The following is a 21,354-nucleotide window of genomic DNA, read 5'->3' as shown; positions in this document are numbered from 1 at the left end:
CAAGCAGAAGTGGTCGTGTTAAACAACTGATGTGAAGTGTCCCGGACAAGCGTTTCTTTTCAAAATATTGTTTACTCACTCCCTTCTACAAGTCCTAGAAGTTTGCAACGGGAATTTTCCGAACACCCTGTATTTGAGAACTGCCCGTTGCCTCAGGGCAGGGCGATGATTAATCCGTTATGGGGCAGTGTGTGAGCTAAAGGGACGTCCTCAGACAGCCAGACAGGTGCTGAGAGGAGAGAGCTTAACGTCCCCCCCCCCCTCCCCTTCCCCCCCCCCCCCCCCCCCGAACACGCAAACAGGCGACAACAAGCAACCTGACGAACACGGTTTTGCTCCGTCGCTCCGTGCCTTATCGGTAACGCTAGCTGCAGTAGCGGATCCCGCGAGAACGTATGCCTGCCTTATCTCTTCTGGTTACCGAGAGCCTGGCAACACCTTCAGCAGAAAATGTGTCGAAAAAGATGTACGAAAACTGGTAACTTAGTAGAAACGTTTTACCAGAAATTTCAAAAAACCCTCAACCGATTTACTTCAAATTTTTACACGTTGCTGTAATAAACGTATGGACACGTATAGGTTGTAAATTCCTCATATTCAGCGTGAATTTAGATGGAAATAGACTACATATTTTTAACACATATATGTAATACATAAAGTCGAAACATTTTACAGAAATTTCAAAAAGCCCTCAACTGATTTACTTCAAAGTTTTACACGTTGCTGTAATAAACGTATGGACAAGTGTAGGTTCTAAATTTCTTATATTCGGGGTGAATCACCTAAAACTTGCACTGCAAATATTGCAGAAATAGAAAGTGCTTTTGATGTGAGGTTTTCTTAGCCCCACACAGACTGTAATAATGCTTATAAAGTGTATTTTCTGTGCAAACATACGGTTCTTTTAAATGGAACAACGGCTATTGAGTTTAATGGACTAAAAGTAGGGCCAATTAAATGTCACTGGTGTTTGTTGTTGGAGCCTCGTGCACCTCGTTTACGAGATACCATATTTTAAAAAGTTTGTTTGTGTCACTAAACCTGCGTGGTTGTTATTATGTTTATATGTATCTATGTAATAGTGAAACTTAGTTAGAAACATGATAGCTGCATTTACGCTTTATGATTATAATAATACCACAAAATCTCGGTTTACAATAACAGTAAACAGAGAGAATAGGTAACAGGAGATGGTCAGAGGGGTGGGAGGAAATGGGGCAGAGAGTGGATGGGAGAAGATGAACAGAGAGGGGGGCCTGGGGGAGATGAAGAGAGAGGTGGGAGGAGAAGATGAACAGAGAAAGGGGGGAGGTGGTGATGGACAGAGACATGGGGGAGGAAGAGACTGGGATGTATATACAGTTCCGACACACATCAGAAACTTGTGCTTTCTCTTTCTTTCCATTTCCATTCAACCTGACTGAGTCACAGCAAGGCGTGGTCCGCAACATCTAGTAACAATAATAATAATAAAAATGGTTCAAATAGCTCTGAGCACTAGCGGACTTAACATCTGAGGTCATCAGTCCCCTAGAACTTAGAACTACTTAAACCTAACTAACCTAAGAACATCACACACATCCATGCCCGGGGCAGGATTCGAACCTGCGACCGTAGCAGTTGCGCGGTTCCGGACTGAGCGCCTAGAACCGCGAGACCACTGCGGCCGGTAAAAATTTTCAAATGGCTCTGAGCACTATGGTACTTAACATCTACGGTCATCAGTCCCGTAGAACTTACAACTACTTAAACCTAACTTACCTAAGGACATCACACAACACCCAGCCATCACGAGGCAGAGAAAATCCCTGACCCCAACAGGAATCGAACCTGGAAACCTGGGCATGGGAAGCGAGAACGCTACCGCACAACCACGAGCTGCAGGCAATAATAATAATAATTGCTGTGGCTATACACTTCGTACATCAGAGCGCCTTTTACCCCACTTCACATGTAACCAATGCGGGATGCCTGCATCACAGGGCGTATATTCACCTGGAAAACCTGCGCCGTGTGCGTTGTCAACGCAAATATTTACCAGCGGCCACAACATAACACCAGGTCTCTAGCAACGGCCAGCAGGGACCACTACCCATTCGCGGAGTGTGTAGAACAGCTTCACCAGAGGTCGCAGCTAGCCCAGGAACTACTCTGATACCCCAGGCACGTGATCGCAAATAGTTCTGGCAGGCTGTATAGGGCGGCGCATTGACGGCAAAGGGGAGTTCGACGCACCGCTTCCAGGTATACAGAACTGCCACCCCCGGCAGCCACGGTCATTCGCCTCTTCTAGCTGGACCGTCTCTTGCACGTGGACTTGGTACAGTCGGACATCATCTTTACATAGTAGAATTGTTTTACTGTGAGGTTCGAGTCCTCCCTCGGGCATGGGTGTGTGTGTGTTTATCCTTAGAATAATTTAGGTTAAGTAGCGTGTGAGCTTAGGCTTCAAATGGCTCTGAGCACTATGGGACTCAACACCTGTGGTTATCAGTGCCCTAGAACTTAGAGCTACTTAAACCTAACTAACCTAAGGACACCACACACATCCATGCCCGAGGCACGATTCGAACCTGCGACCGTAGCAGTCACGCGGTTCCAGACTGAAGCGCCTAGAACCGCTCGGCCACAGTGGCCGGCTGTAAGCTTAGGGACTGATGACCTTAGCAGTTAAGTGCCATAAGATTTCACACACACACTTTTTTATCGTGATCTCTCCCCGTGAAGAGTCACATCTTTTCTATTATTATTTATTGTTTTATATTTGCGACGATCCACAGTTGGGATCGAGTCTGTTGAAATTTGTGGTAAGGTTCTATGGGACCAAATCGCTGAGGTCGTTGGTCCCTAGGCTTACACACTAATTAAACTAACTTACGCTAAGGACTACACACACATCCATGCCTGAGGGAGGACTCGAACCTCTGACGGGGGGAGCCGAGCGAACCGTGGCAAGGCGCCTGAGACCGCATGGCTACCACGCGCAGCTCAGATCTGTTGTTCTTTTGGAGATTGCACAGGGTGTCCCAATCAAACCTCCCTGATTTCAAGGACCCAGGAGAGAAAAACCACATTGTAGAGCATCTCGAAGAATTTATATTCCCGCGTCAGAAGTGCCAAGTATCGTCGCCAGAGTGCAGCATGGTCGCATTAAGTGAAAATGGCGACTCCACAGCAGTGCGCAGGTGCAGTGGCGTGGTTTGCAGAAACAAAACCGCCGATTTCTGTGCAGAGAAATTATCGTTGTGTGTATGAATGTGGTACACCTGATGTGAAAACAGTTAAGGAATGGTATAGGAAGTTACTGGATACGAATTGTTCTGAAACATTCTGGCGGCGCACGTTACGGAGTTTCAGAAGACACTGGAGGACATCAGACAGACGTTTCTCAGAAGCCCACGTAAGTCAGTTCGCCAAGTATCTAGGCAACCTGTTGTACCTCGAGCAACATCCCATCGTGTAGTTCACCAGCGTCTTCGTATGTGTGCTTACAAATTGCAAATTCTGCAACACCTGGTGCTGAACGAGAGAAACCTCACCGACAAGAATTTTGTGCGGATATGCTGCAGCGTACTGACTGGGATGCCAGCTTCCTGTAAAGATATTTATTCTCAGATGAGGCAACTTTTCATTTATTAGGAAGTGTTAATAGGCATAATGCTCGAATTTGGGGTTCGGAAAATCCACACCTTGTCATTGAACATGTTCGTGATGGACCTAAACTAAACGTCTGGTGCAGGCTAATGGTTCAAATGGCTCCTAGCAGTATGGGACTTAACATCTGTGGTCATCAGTCCCCTAGAACTTAGAACTACTTAAACCTAAATAACCTAAGGACATCACACACATCCATGCCCGAGGCAGGATTCGAACCTGCGACCGCAGCAGCCCTCGGTTCCAGACTGAGCGCCTAGAACGGGCTAATGCTGACAGGGTTGTTGGAGTGTTCACCCGTGAGGAACAAACAGTGAATGTGTCAGTGTATTTCGACATGTTAGACGAATTTGTATACTCTCAGATACAAGACTTGCAACCCAACATCACTTTTCAACAAGATGGAGCTCCGCCGCATTCGTCATCGGATGTTTGCAAGTTCCTGGAGAGGAAATCTCCCAGTCGTTGGATCGGATGTGTAGGACCCACTGTCTGGCCACCACGTTCACCCAACATTTTGCTGCTCCATTTCTTCATGTGGGGATTTGTGAAGGACTGCATGTGTGCGACCAAAGTGGACGATATTCCCTCGTTGCGACATCGTATCACTAATGCGATTGAAACAGTAACAGAGGAAATGTTACAAAGAACTTGGCAAGAAATGGAGTATAGACTCTATATTCTTCGTGGTACAAATGGTTCACATGTAGAGGTGCACTGATGGTAAATAAATATGCTCTACAATGTGCTGCGTTTTTCGCTGTCGTATCTACTGTGGGTTTTTTTCCTGGGTCTTTGAAATCAGGGAGGTTTGAGTGGGGCAACATGTATTATTGGTTCAATTTGGTGAGTCCAATAAATTGTTTCTGGGCTTGTGTTTTCAGCATTTATATTCTGCTAGCACAGATACTTCAATAATAAAACGACAGTGATAGGAATGTATACAGGGAAGGGCAGGTTTATTTTACAGATGGGACAAAGTCGCAAAAACGCTGAGAGAACTGTATTGACAGATGCATGAAGATCAACACGAACCACCCTGAGAAAGCCTACATACAATGTTTCGAGACCCAACATTATGAATGCAGGAATATACGAGACGCGCCTGCGTATCTTCTCACATCAATTGTGAGGACGACGCGAAACTAATCACAGCACGGCACAGAGGCATTTAAACAGTAATGTGAACCAAGCCCCGTATGTGAATGGAACAGGAAGAAGACCTCATAACTGGTGCATTGGGAAGTACCCTCTGCTATGCACTACACAGTGGTTTTCGGAGTATTTACTTACATGAAGAGTGTGCCTTGATTTTTATTACCCAGTATTTTGTGGCTGCACCGGGCAGACGTGTGCTGTAGTTCAGACTACACGACTGGAACCCCGCAGCTTCCCATGCACTGAGGGTACATGGGGCAGGCAAGAAAGCCGTGTGTATCGATATAAAGGTAAAGGAAGACAGAAAGTCACGTTCTACCACATTTCCTCACTGACGGTCCAGGCAGACAAGCTGATAAACCTGGAATATGAGTTAGGACGGTGGATACACAGAGCAAACCATGGTTACGGTAAACTGGTGGGTACTCACCGAGCGTCGAACCCAGCTGGGAGTAGCCATTCACCGCCGCCTGCAGCTGCATGTTCTGGACCTGGTGGTGCTGGAGCTGGAAAAACACAAACACTTATATGTGAAGACAGTAACTGTTCTCGAAAGAACAGAATACTGTTGATGACCGTGCAGCTTTTCCCTGGAATAAATGTAATGTACCTTACAGACATTTGCCCATCCACTCATTACTCGCGCACACTTTGGCGATTCCCGTAAGAGTTTGGGCAACCTGTGCGCATTCGCACAGACGAAGGTCAATGGCTGGGTGGCCATTCTACATTACATATGTAGAATTTTGGACAGTTGGGAATGTGAGTCTCACGGGAAGCGTGCAAGGGATAAGTCCATGCAGTCGCGCTATTCATCTGTGCCCGAGGTGGCTCAGATGGACAGAGCGTCAGCCACGTAAGCAGGAGGTCCCGGGTTCGAGTCCCGGTCGGGGCACACCTTTTCAGCTGTCCACATCGAGGTGTATCAACAACACCTGTCGGCAGCTGAGGGTTTCAGTTAGTCATCATTTAACAAACACTTATGCTGCTATGTAAGTCTGCAGGTTTTCATGGCCCTAGTCACTGGTGATGAAATCCTCCGAGGAGTTAGGCCACACACGATGCTCGCCACGAGCTTCTCCACTGCTCGACGTTTCGCTCCATCGGCCGCGGTCCTCTTCGCTCTTGGACTGCCGTCTCTGGACGAATGAGCGTTCAGACGTCCAGGGACGCGAGTGCAATAGTGAAGGAGATTGCAGCACACGGACCGAAACGTAGTGCAGTGAAGAAGCTTGTGGCTAATATGACGTGGCCTAACTGCTCGGAGGATTTTACCCTGAGTCATACTACTGCCTCTGGTAACGAAGCTCAGGGCCAAACATCTCACGAGGTAAGCGTCAAACGAAAAACTGCAAAGAGAGAAACTTGTCTAAAAATGGCTCTGAGCACTATGGGACTTAACATCTATGGTCATCAGTCCCCTAGAACTTAGAACTACTTAAACCTAACTAACCCAAGGACAGCACACAACACCCAGTCATCACGAGGCAGTGAAAATCCCTGACCCGGGCGCGGGAAGCGAGAACGCTACCGCACCACCACGAGCTGCGGACGAAACTCGTCCAGCTTGAAGGGGGAAACCAGATAGCGCTATGGTTGGCCCGCTAGATGGCGCTGCCATAGGGCAAACGGATATCAACTTCGTTTTTTTAAAAATAGGAACCCCATTTTATTACAGATTCGTGTAGTACGTAAACAAATATGAATATTTTAGTTGGAGCACCTTTTTCGCTTTGTGATAGAAGGCGCTGTAATAGTCACTAACAAACGGCTCACAATTTTAGACGAACAGTTGATAACAGATAGCTTTTCTAAATTGAAATACAGAACGTAGGTACGTTTGAACATTTTATTTCGGTTGTTCCAATGTCATACATGTACCTTTGTGAACTTATCATTTCTGACAACGCATGCTGTTACCGCGCGATTACCTCTAACTACCACATTAATGCAATAAATGCTCGAAATGATGTCCGTCAACCTCAATGCATTTGGCAGTACGTGTAACGACATTTCTTTCAACAGCGAGTAGTTCGCCTTCCGTAATGTTCGCACATGCATTGACAATGCGCTGACGCATGTTGTCAGGCGTTGTCGGTGGATCACGATGGCAAATATCCTTCAACTTTCCCCACAGAAAGAAACCCGGGGACGTCAGATCCGGTGAACGTGCGGGCTACGGTATGGTGCTTCGACGACCAATCTACCTGTCATGAAATATTATATTCAATACCGCTTCAACGGCACCAGAGCTATGTGCCGGACATCCATCATGTTGGAAGTACATCGTCATTCTGTCATGCAGTGGAACATCTTGTAGTAACGTCGGTAGAACATTACGCAGGACATCAGCATACATTGCACCATTTAGATTGCCATCGATAAAATGGGGGCCAATTATCCTTCCTCCCATAATGCCGCACCATACATTAACCCGCCAAGGTCGCTGATGTTCCACTTGTCGCAGCCATCCTGGATTTTCCGTTGCCCCATAGTGCATATTATGCCGGTTTACGTAACCGCTGTTGGTGAATGACGCTTCGTCGCTAAATAGAACGCGTGCAAAAAATCTGTCACCGTCTCGTAATTTCCCTTGTGTCCAGTGGTAGAACTGTACAAGACGTTCAAAGACTTCGTTATGCAGTTCCTGGTGCATAGAAATATGGTACGGGTGCAATCGATGTTGATGTAGCATTCTCAACACCGACGTTTCTTAGATTCCCGATTCTCGCGCAATTTGTCTGCTACTGATGTGCGGATCAGTCCCGACAGCAGCTAAAACATCTACTTGGGCATCATTTGTTGCAGGTCGTGGTTGACGTTTCACATGTGGCTGAACGCTTCCTGTTTCCTTAAATAACGTAACTATCTGGCGAACGGTCCGGAGACTTGGATGATGTCGTCCAGGATACCGAGCAGCATACATAGCACACGCCCGTTGGGCATTTTGATCACAATAGCCATACATCAACACGGTATCGACCTTTTCCGCAATTGGTAAACGGTCCATTTTAACACGGCTAATGTATCACGAAGCAAATACCGTCCCCTGTGGCGGAATGTTACGTGATACCACGTACTTACACGTTTGCGACTATTACAGCGCCATCTATCACAAAGCGAAAAAAAGTGGTCCAACTAAAACATTCATATTTCTTTACGTATTACACGAATATGTAATAAAAATGGGGGTTCCTATTAAAAAAAAAAACGCAGTTGATATCCGTCTGACCTATGGCAGTGCCATAGCGCCATCTGGTTTCCCCCTTGAAACTATACGAGTTTCGTTCTTTGTAGTTTTTTCGTTAGATGCTTATTTCGTGAGGTATTTGGCCCGGTCACTGTCAATGGAGCACCCTGTATAAGCCACTCGGACGTCTGCAGAGGACAAGGAAGAAAGAAACATGTGTACGTGCCGAACCGAATTTCTGAATAAAAACGAGTTTGACAATAAGAGGTTTGAAGTGAAATAGAACGCTGAAATTCTGATCAGAGTTACAGCACATTCTTTCTCCACTTCTAATTGATATACGGGGCATTCACATGAAAACAAGGCAGTTCGAAAAAAAGTAAGTAAACTGATTAATTATTTGAGAAGTAATCTCCACAACCGATGCCCACGTGTAAAAATATTTACGGTTAACTGCAGAGCCATGCTTCTAGGCAGGGGTGCACCTCTTCCTCTGTAGGAATCACGAACGTCGTTCTTCAGGACTCCGAGAAGCTACATCTACATCTACAGCTACATGGACACTCTGCAAATCACAGGTTCATCGAGCCACTTAACTCTCTATTATTCTACTCTCGAACACCACGTGGAGAAAACGAACTCCTGTATCTTTCCGTGCTAGTCCTGATTTCCCTTATTTTATCGTGGTGATCGTTTTTCCCTATGTAGGTCGATATCAACAAAATATTTTGGCATTATCAGGAGGATCTTGGTAATGGAAATTTCGGCAGAAGTTTCTGCCGTAACGAGAAACGCCTTTGTTTAACGATTTCCACCGCACATCCTTTGTCACTTCAGTGACACTCTCTCCCATATTTCGCGGCAATACAAAACGTATGCCGTTGTCTGAACTGTTCAGATGTACTCCGTCAGTCCTATCTGGTAAGGATCCCACACCGCGCAGCAGTATTCTAAAAGAGGACGGACAAGCGTAGTGTAGGCAGTCTCCTTAGCAGGTCTGTTACATTGTGCAGTCTTTGGTTAGCCTTCCCCGAAACATTTCCTATGTGTTCTTTCCAATTTTAATTGTTCGTAATTGTAGTTCCTAGGTATTTAGTTGAATTTACAGCCTTTAGATTCGACTGGTTTATCGTGTAGTCGAAGTTTAACGAAGTCCTTTTAGCACTTATGTCGATGACACACTTTTTGTTAATTAGATTCAAGTGCCAATTTTCGCACCATACAGATATCATTTCTACATCGTTTTTCAATTTGTTCTGATCTGCTGACTTTACCAGACGATAAACGACAGCATCATCTGCAAAATTCTTAAGACGGTGGCTTGTGCAGATAGGGAACAGCTGAGGACCTATAATACTATCTTTTCTGTACACCAGAAATCACTTCTGTTTTACTCGATTACTACGAATCCAGTCACATAACTGACACGATATTCGATAAGCAACAATTTCACTACAATCCCGTTCTGTGGAACAGTATCAAAAACCTTCTGGAAATGCAGAAATACGGAATCAATTCGAAATCCCTTGTCAGTTGCACTCAACACTTCGTGTGTGTAAGGAGCCAGTTGTGTTTCACGATAACGATGTTTTCTAAATCTGTGTCGACTGCGTGTCAGTAGACAGTTCTCTTCGACGGAATTCGTAATCCTCGAACACAATATACGTTCCATATATTTTTGAGAGAAAGCTTTTGACAAGGTTGACTGGTATACTGTGTTTCAAATTCTGAAGGTGGCAGGGGCCAAATACAGGGAGCGAAAGGCTATTTAAAAGTTGTGTAACAACCAGATGGCAGTTATAACAATCGGGGGAAGCAGTGGTTGGGAAGGGAGTGAGACAGGGTTGTAGCCTGTCCCCTATGTTATTCAATCTGTATATTGAGCAAGCAGTCAAGGAAACAAAAGAAAAATTCGGAGTAGGAATTAGAATTCATGGAGAAGAAATAAAAACTTTGAGGTTCGCCGATAACATTGTAATTATGTCAGACACAGCAAAGGACGTGCGAGGGCACCTGAACGGAATGGACAGTCTCCTGAAACGAGGATATAAGATGAACAACAACAGAAAAACGAGGATAATGGAATGTAGTCGAGTTAAGTCGGGCGATGCTGAGGGAATTAGATTAGGAAATGAGACACTTAAAGTAGTAAATGAGTTTTGCTATTTGGGGAGGAAAATAACTGATGATGGTCGAAGTAGAGAGGATATAAAATGTAGACTGGCAATGGCAAGGAAAGCGTTTGTGAAGACGAGAAATTTGTTAACATCGACTACAGATTTAAGTGGCAGGAAGTGTTTTCTGAAAGTATTTGTATGGAATGAGTGTAGCCATGTATGGAAGTGAAACAGGGATGATAAATAGTTTGGACAAGAAGATAATAGAAGCTTCAGAAATGTGGTGCTACAGAAGAATGCTGAAGATTAGATGGGTAGATCACGTAACTAATGAGGAGGTATTGAATAGGATTGGGGAGAAGTTTGTGGGACAACTTGACTAGAAGAAGGGATCGGTTGGCAGGACATGTTCTGAGGCATCAAGGGATCACCAATTTAGTATTGGAGGGCAGCGTGGAGGGTAAAAATCGTAGAGGGAGACCAAGAGATGAATACACTAAGCAGATTCAGAAGGATGTAGGCTGCTGTAGGTACTGGGAGATGAAGCAGCTTGCACAGGATAGAGTAGCATGGAGAGCTGCATCAAAAATGGTTCAAATGGCTCTAAGCACTGTGGGACTTAACATGTGAAGTCATCAGTCCCGTAGACTTAGAACTACCTAAACCTAACTAACTTAAGGAGATTACACTCATCCATGCCCGAGGCAGGATTCGAACCTGCGCCCGTACCAGCTGCGTGGTTCCGGACTGAAGGGAGAGCTGCATCTAACCAGTGTTTGTATAAATGAAGAAGATGATCAAATAGTAATTGAGATTAATCTCGCAGGGCAGAGTAGCGTGGAGAGCTGCATCAAACCAGTCTCTGGACTGAGGACCACAACACAACGACATATTGTTGCTGGAAGTAGTATGGGGTGAGGTCGGGACTGTTCGGAGGATGTGTGAGGGCTTCCACCCGAAGCTTCTAGAGCCCAGTCGGAACAAGGTATGGGAGGCCACTGGCCTGCGGCAGAAGGACGACTGCGGTCAACAGCGCTGCCGGTGCGTTCGAACGTCCACGTACGGCTGTGCGTTGACTGGGCCGCCAGGTTCCTCACAGTCAATGAGCAGCGGACCGCTGCAGTCGTGCACAAAAGGCAACGCGAGTTTCCCGGAGCTGGCGTGGCTACTGTTGAGACTACATCAAACAAATTTCGCTGGGAAGCCCTTACACAACCTCTATACAGTCCTGAACTGTCTCGATTCGATTTCGATGTTTTTGGAGCTCTGGCTTGACGGCTGTTGATTTGCTTTGGACGAAGAAGTGTATGTATAGGTACAATTGCGGTTCTGAAGGCAACCGCAATTATTTTTCCATGAAGGAACTGACCATCTCGTAAAAACTGACCAACTCAGTAGTGTATACTTATATGGAAATGGTGTCTGCTCTTTCAGACATGTCCAAAAGAACAGACGCCATTTCGATATAAGTAAATACACTCATGCTGAGAAATTAAGTATAATGCTGATACGCTCTGGTTGGCGATTTGCGGGTTTAAATCACCTCGGGGTATGAACATGCGGTGCATCTGACCTGCAGTGCACATACGCAGAGGTGTGTTGGTGCACATCAGAGAATGGTGCAGCGAGTAAGTGTGCAGACGTTTTCAGACGTGCTAATGGTGACTGTGCGTTGAAAATGGCTCAAAGAACGCATATTGATGACGTTATGAGGGGTAGAATACTAGGGCGACTGGAGGCTTGTCAAACACAAGGAGACCGATGTATCTCACCATCAGTGCCCGCAGACGGCCACGGAGTACTGCAGGTAGCCTCGCTCAGGACCTTACCGCAGCCACTGGAACAGTTGTCTGCAGAGATCCACGGTTTATTCTCCCAGACACCTCCAAGGTGCATTCCACTGACCCCTGATCACAGGAGAGCCCGTGAAGCCTGGTATCGAGAACACAGTACTTTGTCATTGGAAGAGTGGTCCCACATCGTGTTCACAGACGAGTCCAGATATAGTCTGAACAGTGATTCTCGCTGGGTTTTCATCTTGGGTTAATCAGGAACCAGATACCATCCCCTTAATGTCATTGAAAGGGACCTGTATGGAGGTTGTAGTTTGATGATGTGGGGTGGAATTATGATTGGTGCACGTACACCCCTGTATGTCTTTGACAGAGGAGCTTCAACAGGTCAGGTGTATCGGGACATCTTTTTGCACCAGTATGTCCACCTTAACAGGGGTGCAGTGGGTCCCACCTTCCTCTTCATGGATGATAACGCATGGCCCCACTGAGCTGCCATCGTGGAGGAGTTCCTTGAAACAGAAGATATGAGGCGAATGGAGTGGCCTGCCTGTTCTCCAGACCTAAACCCCATCGAGCACGTCTGGCATGCCCTCGGTCGACATATTCCTGCACGTCTTCCAACCCCTAGGATACTTCAGGAGTTCCGACAGGCACTGCTGCAAGAATAGGAGGCTGTACCCCAGTGGCTGCTCGACTACCTGATCCTGAGTATGCGAATCCATTGTGCGGCCTGTGTACGTGTGCACGGTGGCACATCCCATATTGATGTCGGGGTACATGCACAGGAAACAGTGGCGTTTTGTAGCACATGTGTTTCGGGACAGTTTTCTCAACTTATCACCAACACCGTCGACTTAGAGCTGTGTGTCGTGTGTGTTCCCTATGTGCCTATGCTACTACCGCCAGTTTTGTGCAGTACCACGTTGTGGGGCACCACATTCTTCAATCATCCTTAATTTATGAGCATGAGTGTAGTTCTGGCAATACTGGCCATGACCTTCTTCTGTGGGGATGCAGACTCATTACCCAAACTCTTATGGGACATGGTAAGATTTTCTTCCACGGGTAATGAGTGCATTGGGTAGGGACACTTTCAATGTAGTGTGTGGACATATAAGGTGAGAATGTAGGTTGCAGGAGGGGTGCGGAAGATAGTTTCTGCAGTCGCACTATCCTCTGTGCCCTCGGTGGCTCAGATGGATAGAGTGTCTGCCTTGTAAGCGGGAGATTCTGGGTACGAGTCCTGATATATGATATATATCAACGCCCGTCAGTAGCTGAAGACATTATAATTCTAACCCCTTACTGTGTCGGTCCATGTCTATCCCTTATGCAAGCAGTTATTCGGCTCGGCATTGATTGACATAGTTTTGGATGTTCTCCTGAGGCATATCGTACCAAATTGTGTCCAATTGGCGCGTCACATCGCCAAAATCCCGAGCTGGTTGGTGCGCCCCGTCCAAAGTACTCGGAATGTGCGCAAGGTCCAGCGACCTTTCTGGCCAAGGTAGGGCCTGGCACGCACGAAGACGAGCAGTGGAGACTCTCGCTTTATGCGCGCAGCCGTTATCTTGCTGAAATGTGAGCATAGGAGAGGTCGCCATGAAGGTCAGTAGAAACTCGTCGACGTACCACTGTGCTGTAAGGGAGCTGCGGATGACAACCAAAGGCTTCCTGCTATGAAAAGAAATGGCGCCCTAGACCACCAGCCCTGGATGTCTGGCCGTATGGCGAGCTGCAGTCTGGCTGGTATCCCGCAGCTGTCCGTGGCGTCTCCAGACACTTTTTCACTGGTCAATGGCGGTCGTGAATAGGCTTGAACAGGATAGAGTAGGGTGGAGAGCTGGAAAACCAGCCTCAGGACAGAAGACCGCAACGACAACAAATGGCGGTCGAAGCAGGACTCATCACAGCAGGCAATCCTGTTGTAACCGCGACCATTCCAGTCACGGGGTTGCCGTGAAGGAAAGCACAGTGGGGCCTACGGAGCGGCCTGTGAATAACAACACAAACGGGAGAGGAGAGACGCAAATAATGAAGGAAAACCGAGCGAGACCTTACGAACCACAACAAGCAAGAAACAACAGTCACAAGAAAACCTCGCGAATCGACCACGTCCACTTGTACACAGAACAAAGTGACGTAAAAACGCTGTCTGAGATGAGATGTCAACAGACGCATCCAAAGATTAAACTGACTGGCAGTGAGAGAGGCAGCCGCTTTGTAAGGTGTCGTGGTCTCCTGACCTTCATTGCTTACATATTCCGCCCTCACGATCATATTCCGCACATCAAGACGCTTCATTTGAACCCAAACACAATAAGACAAAGTCAATGTTGTATGAAGTCATGCAAACGATATGCAAATAACTAGTAAATCACAAGTGCGCACTGCGATTGAAATACTCTTGCCTGGCGGACACATAAGCATTCAAGACACAAGGATCAAAACAGATTTTAGTTCGGGAGAGGCAAACCGCACACCAGGAGGTCGGGCCCTTCAGAGGGCAAGTCAACCTCGCCCGCCCATAGAGCAGACAACGTTTGCCCGAGTGAAAGGTAGAATGACCCCGTATTTAGCTTAAAAGCAAATTCCGCTACGTTGTGTGGGAGCGCCCAGCCTACACTTTCTTTACAAACACAGCATGAGTTTCAGAGGTTTTCACAGGAAGACAGCAAAAGCCATACGCTGATGCCACAGATTTCCGGATAGGACGCCTTAAACTAAACGTCGTTCTCCCGTTTTAGAAGAGCAATGCTGATTGGCAGACGATATTGCTGACACCTTGAGCTGAAGGAGTAATGGAAGAGGCCGAAAGATATACCCCTTCATGTCTGACGTGGAGAGGATACGTTCCGTTGTCGGTCTCGGAGCGAGAACACCTAACGAGAGCGTGCACGCTCGTACGTGTACTCAAAGAGCGAGGAACAAGTCTCTCCTCAGTACTTCACTGGGAGAGCACCTCTGTCGAGGGCGAATCGGAGTGCGACTCTATACTGAGTTCTTGAGATTAAGCGTTGTTCGCTGTGTTGGCCGCCACACTTATTGTGTGGTGTGAACGGACAGAGTTGTAGGTAAACGCCTGTGAGCGAATTTTTGAGTGGCATCGCGGTGGACTGGTTATCTGACGGGTGTACCACGCCAATAGTTAGACTAGGGCCGAATAGGAGTCCTCGACTTCATCAAGGTATAGGGAGAGTTTGAGTGGCAAAGGTCGTTCCAGATAGAACGAGAGTTATCTTATTTGTGAGCAGCGAGCGGCGCAGACAGCAGTCATCGCAGCTTACGGTATTGTGCGCTACAGCTCTTCCGAGCCCCGTATTTCCTCCACAACAGTACACTTCACTGCATTTCACACGCGACAGCCTCGACCATACCTAGCAACATTCTAACGGATAAGTATTCAAGTTGAGTAGGCGCGGCTCTCAGCCATTCCGCCAAGTCAATAACAATCTTAAACTTTATATAGAAATTTCATTAGCGAATCCTATCCTTGAGAGGTAACTTCACATTCCGAAAAGAACCTGGAAATACTTGTTCAGTTCATACCTAAAAGTGCCACTGTGATTTCTCAGAATTTTTGCAAAATAAATAATAATTTTTTTTAGTTTCATGTTTTTCTTACACTAACTAGCACTACTCCAGTACCCAAGCACCCCACCAGTTACGGAAGAAGTTTTGTAAATTTTTGTGTCATTTCCTTACTGCGGATGATTCCAGAAGATATTTATTGCCGAAAGTTTTCCACGCATTTCTCTTTAGAACGTTAGGAGCGTCTGCCTGACTTCTGTAGTAGTGTGGGGGTGGAAATTGCATCTTGCAGGAGCCACAGGGTAAAGGGTACAGCTCAGATTAATCCATCGCGCAGAATGACAGAATAGCAGCCACACGCTCACAGCTTAAATACATGGTCGGGGACGCCGCTATTGGCCGCTGGGACCACGTGTCCCACCGTGGCGCCCTCACATTAAACGTGGGCCAGGAGGTGTGCGCCGTCATAGCTTACGGCGTGACGGCGCAGAGACCTCCAGGGGTCTTTGACGTCCATGCCATTTGGTGAAATCCTCCTGCAGCCAATGAGACTCGAGGCTGAAGATGGGTCAGGAGACGCTCTGGACGGCAGCGGCGCTATACCGGTCCAGCTGTCGCCCACTATATGGTCTGATAACCGGGAGTTATGGCCTGGGGGTACCCTTTCTTTTCAACGCAGGACCACTTTTGTTGTCATCCGCTGCACCCTCACAGCACAGCGGTTCGTCGACGATATTCTGCGCCCCATTTTGTTCCTCTTCATGGAAAGCCATGCAGGAGTTGCATTTAAGTAAGATAATTTCCGCCCGGATACGGCGAGAGTATCGATTGCTTCTCTTCATCCTTGAGAAAACCTACCTTGGCCAACAAGGTCCGCCGGATCTTCCCCCAGTTGAGAGTGTTTGGAGCACTCTGAGCAGGACCTTCCAACCAGCTCGAAATTTTGACGACCTAACGCGCTGCTTGCACAGAATTTGGCACGGTATCCCTCAAGAGGGCTCCAACAACTCTGTGAATCAATGCCGAGCCGAAGAAATCCTTTCATAATGGCCAGTGGTGGACCAATGCGTTATTCACTTACTGAATTTGTGAAGTTATTTTACCTGAATAAATCATCCAGTTTTTTCCTGAATTTTAATAATTTCTTTGTCTGTACATGCACATCACATTTACTGTTTTCGCCCCCTTCGATAGTTCCTTCGTAGTGTGTTGTTTTTTTCTTTAGAGTATAGTGACAGTTATGGCGAATATTTTTGAAATGATAATCAGTTTACCTACCTTTTTTCCATCTGTCTCGTTTTCACACATATGATTTCAGAGTTTGCTAGTGTTGTTAAATCGTTGTATGTACAACGTGTCACATATATCTTCGGCACCCCAAACAACTTTTGTTACAGAGGGAAAATAGAGGTATTAAGCAAATGTTTATACACCATAAGGAAATTAACCAGCGTGATTACCTTTCCTATAACTTTGTTGTTTACAGACATATAAATGCAGTACGTCTTTTGTAGATAGCAAACTTTTTTTATTTGGATTCCCACTCGCCCTCGTCAAGATGTGTTCAGAAATGTATCAAAGTGTTTGTGTGTGTGAGGAGGGGGGGGGGGGGAGGGACAACTTTTTTTATTTGCATTTCTGCTTGTCCCCTAGAAGACCTGTTCAGAAACGTATCAAAGTGTGTGTGTGTGTGTGTGTGTGTGTGTGTGTGTGTGTGTGTTTGTGTGTGTGAACCTTTTTTAATTTGGATTTCCACTTTCCCACCTGTTCAGAAATGTATCAAAGTGTTTGTGTGACTGGGGGAAGGGGACAACCTTTTCATATTTGGATTTCCGCTTCCGACCTACAAGACCTATTCAGAAACTTATCAAAGTATTTGTGTAAGATCCTGTTTTTATTTGGATTTCCACTTCCTGTCGTCAAGACCTGTTCAGAAACTATAAAAGTGTTTGTGTGTGTGTGAATCTTTTTCTATTTCCATTTCTACTTCCCGTCTTCGAGACCTGTTCGGCAATGTATCAAAGTGTTTGTGTGTGTCTGAACATTTTTTTATTTGCTTTTACACCTCTACTCTTCCAGACTTGTCCAGAAACATATCAAAATGCTTGTGTGTGTGTGTGTGAACCTTTTCTTATTTTGATTTCCAGTTCACTCTTCAAGACCTGTTCAGCAACATATCAAACTGTCCGTGTGTGCGGGTACAATCTTTTTTTATTTGGATTTCTGCTCGCCCCCTTCAAGACATGTTCAGAGTCATATCAAAGTATGTGTGTGTGCATGTGTGTGTGTGTGTCTGAACCTTTTCTTATTTGGATTTCCAGTTCTCCTCTTCAACACCTGTTCAGAAACGTATCAAAGTGTTTGTGTGTGTGTGAATCTTCCTTTGGATCTCCGCTTCCCCTCTTTAAGACCTGTTCAGAAATGAATAAAAATGTTTTTTTTATTGTGTGTGTATGTGTGAACCTCTTTTTCCCCCCTTAATTTCCACTTCCGGTCTTCAAGACCTGATCAGACAGATATCAAAGTTTGTATGTGTGTGTGTGTGTGCAGTGCTGATCTACCTGCGCCTGCAGTGGGGAGAAGGCGCCGTGCGACACGCCGCCCCCGGGCGCGACGCTGGCCCGAGCCGCCACCACAGTGGGGGCGGTGGGGGCGGAGCTGACGGCCTGGTGGCACAGCTGCGGCGGCGAGCCGTAGCCCGGCGTCACCGACACCGACATCGACGGCACCGCGCCTGCCGCCCCCGTCGACTGCGTCAGCGACCAGCTGCAACGGAGAGCGTCGGGCGAACTGGTCAGTCGTCAGGCAGTCTGGGGTCTGGGGTGGAGTGGCAGGGGGGAGGCAGCCGGTGCGAGAGGAGGTCCCCAGAGGCGGGATCGATGTCCGGAAACGAGCTGCGCAGTGGTGTACTCACTGGGTAATGTGGGACCGACCGCTACGGTCGCAGGTTCGAATCCTGCCTCGGTCATGGCTGTGTGTGATGTCCTTAGGTTAGTTAGCTCTGAGCACAATCGGACTTAACATCTGAGGTCAGCAGTCCCCTAGAACTTAGAACTACTTAAACCTAACTAACCTAAGGACATCACACACAGCCATGACCGAGGCAGGATTCGAACCTGCGACCGCAGCGGTCTCGCGGTTCCAGACTGTTGCGCCTAGAACCGCATGGCCACACCGGCCGGCTAGGTTTAAGTAGTTCTAAGTTGTAGGGGACTGATGACCTCAGATGGTAAGTCCCTCAGTGCTCAGTGCCATTTTTTTAAAGTGAGACCTCGTATGAAAGTCTATCGTATCTTCCTTCGTCGTCGGCGTTTTCGTTGTTGCCGTGAGGCTCCGTTATACCAAGTGGAAAGGCGCGTCGATCTTAGAGCATGAGATACGGTAACCTTAAGTCACTGACAGCACACAACGGTCGCGGTAGCACCTGATTCCAGAATAGGTGCAGTAGTTATGATCTACGAACTACCCCCTCTCGACCAGGTCCCCGAAACTTAACTCGTAACGAGATCCATTCGAAGCAAATTAACATAACGATGCTCTGTAAAGGCTTCGTTCAACGATAGGAAATGTTGCAGTTTATGTAATAATAACAGATACGACCAAACTGTCTTGTTTCTTGTGTTTCATTTAACGTAACTTTGTTCACAGCTTTATTTCGCATTCACCACTCGTTCACACTCTGATGTGGAGTATATGCGACTGCCTGAACCCTAACTCCCAAGTTCCATCGAAACCCTCTGACGAACAGTTTCGGTTGCTCGACACCAACAGTCAATGATAATGATACAGTATTTTGTTATTGACTCTTCTAGTTTAGCCACCGCTCTCCACGAATGTTTGTTAGCCGTAAGACAATTACACACTTTTCTCTCCGGTGCGCTATTTTTAAGAGTTCGCGTTAAAGTTAACGTTTTCTTCCTTTTCATGAATCGGAGCCCGCTCTCCGCGATATAATAAAAAAAAAACGGTCTCAATACCGCGTCCCTCGTGAGATGCGTATAGACTTATCCCGGAATTGACCACCATGTAGGTGTACTCAATTTAATGACCACACATTAAATTCCGCGATTTCGTGTAACCAAATGTCCTTTTGTTACTCTGATCGTATACCTTAGTTATTTAAAACTTGTCCCTATAGTTTTTCACTACACACAATTAGCACGTCTTTACTTGTTTATTTCTAAGAGTAAACGAAAAAAATGACGCCGTATCATCGGCTTCGTCGATATAAAGCAAAATACCTCAATATTCCCAATTTTACTTCTTCTCTAAACGCGAATCGCCGTCATATTTTAATTGTATTCAAAAGCATGTTATTATTATAATGACCGACCAAATCGCGCGGCGTGCGTTTTTAACGATAGCTTTACACTCGCCCAGCGTTTATTCAAGCAATATTATATATAAATATACAGACAGGATCCAAAGATCGATCTCTCTACCGTACACAATAGGGGCAAATACGCTATTCAAGTTCCGTTACATCTATCTTGACTCGTGTTCATAGATAGAAATAGAAAGTGATGCTCTAGAGCCTTAAAAACTATAATGAGATCTGGAGTGGCGCCCTGGAGCGGTAAAGATTTTGGGTCCGAATCACACAGCAGCCGTATCGAAGTTTTTATTTCAAGCTCTTCATGGCACACTTTCAACATTTTTTCAAAGATATGACCGCCATTTGACTGTACAACACGTTTTACTCAGAGTCCGCCAGAAAAACGTATACACACTTTAGGGAACGAAAAGTGTTACTTATGTGTTTATTTTACAAATACACTACTGGCCATTAAAATTGCTACACGACGAAGATGACGTGCTACAGACGTGAAATTTAACCGACAGGAAGAAGATGCTGCAATATGCAAATGATTAGCTTTTCAGAGCCTTCACACAAGGTTGGCGCCGGCGGCGACATCCAGAACGTGCTCACATCAGGGAAGTTTCCAACCGACTTCTCATACACAAACAGCAGTTGACCGGCGTTGCCTGCTGAAACGTTCTCGTGATGTCTCATGTAAGCAGGAGAAATGCGTACCATCACGTTTCCGGCTTTGATAAAGGTCGGATTGTAGCCTATCACGATTGCGGTTTATCGTATCGCGACATCGCTGCTGGCGTCGGTCGAGATCCAATGACTGGTAGCAGAATATGGAATCGGTGGGTTCAGGAGGGTAATACGGAACGCCGTGCTGGATCCCGACGGCCTCGTATCACTAGCAGTCGAGATGACAGGCATCTTATCCGCACGGCTGTAACGGATCGTGCAGCCACGTCTCGATCCCTGAGTCAACAGATGGGGACGTTTGTAAGACAACAACCATCTGCACGAACAGTTCGACGACGTTTGCAGCAGCACGGACTATCAGCTCGGACACCGTGGCTGCGGTTACCCTTGACGCTGCATCACAGACAGGATCACCTGCGATGGTGTACTCGACGACGAACCTGGGTGCACGAATGGCAAAACGTCATTTTCTCGGATGATCCCAGGTTCTGTTTACAGCATCACGACGGTCGCATCCGTGTTTGGCGACATCGCGGTGAACGCACACTGGAAGCGTGTATTCGTCATCGCCACACTGGCATATCACCCGGCGTGATGGTATGGGGTACCATTGGTTACACGTCTCGGTCACCTCTTGTTCGCATTGACGGCACTTTGAACACTGAACGATACAATTCAGATGTGTTACGACCCGTGGCTCTACCCTTCATTCGATCCCTGCGAAACCCTGCATTTGAGCAGGATAATGCACAACTGCATGTTGCAGGTCCTGTACGGGCCTTTCTGGATACAGAAAATGTTCGACTGCTGCCCTGGCCAGCACATTCTCCAGATCTCTCACTAACTGGAAACGTCTGGTCAATGGTGGCCGAGCAACTAGCTCGTCACAATACGCCAGTCACT

At 46.6% G+C, this 21,354-nt stretch overlaps 1 protein-coding gene across 1 annotated transcript in view; it reads right to left on the bottom strand.

The window, feature by feature from the left end:
* LOC126295065 (POU domain, class 4, transcription factor 1-like) overlaps positions 1-18,166 on the bottom strand; it is a 68,005-nt gene extending 49,839 nt beyond the window's left edge. The window contains exons 1-2 of the mRNA XM_049987311.1: positions 18,008-18,166; positions 5,243-5,318 (exon numbers count right to left, since the gene is read on the bottom strand). Coding sequence (XP_049843268.1) covers positions 5,243-5,318; positions 18,008-18,166 — 235 coding nt within the window. The remainder of the gene's footprint in view (positions 1-5,242; positions 5,319-18,007) is intronic.
* Positions 18,167-21,354: the final 3,188 nt, after the last annotated feature.

The sequence above is a fragment of the Schistocerca gregaria genome, chromosome 11, assembly GCF_023897955.1.
Source record: "Schistocerca gregaria isolate iqSchGreg1 chromosome 11, iqSchGreg1.2, whole genome shotgun sequence".
Classification (NCBI taxonomy): Eukaryota; Metazoa; Arthropoda; class Insecta; order Orthoptera; family Acrididae; genus Schistocerca; species Schistocerca gregaria.
Note: the sequence above shows the minus strand (reverse complement) of the source record. Positions and strands in the feature narration are given on the sequence as shown.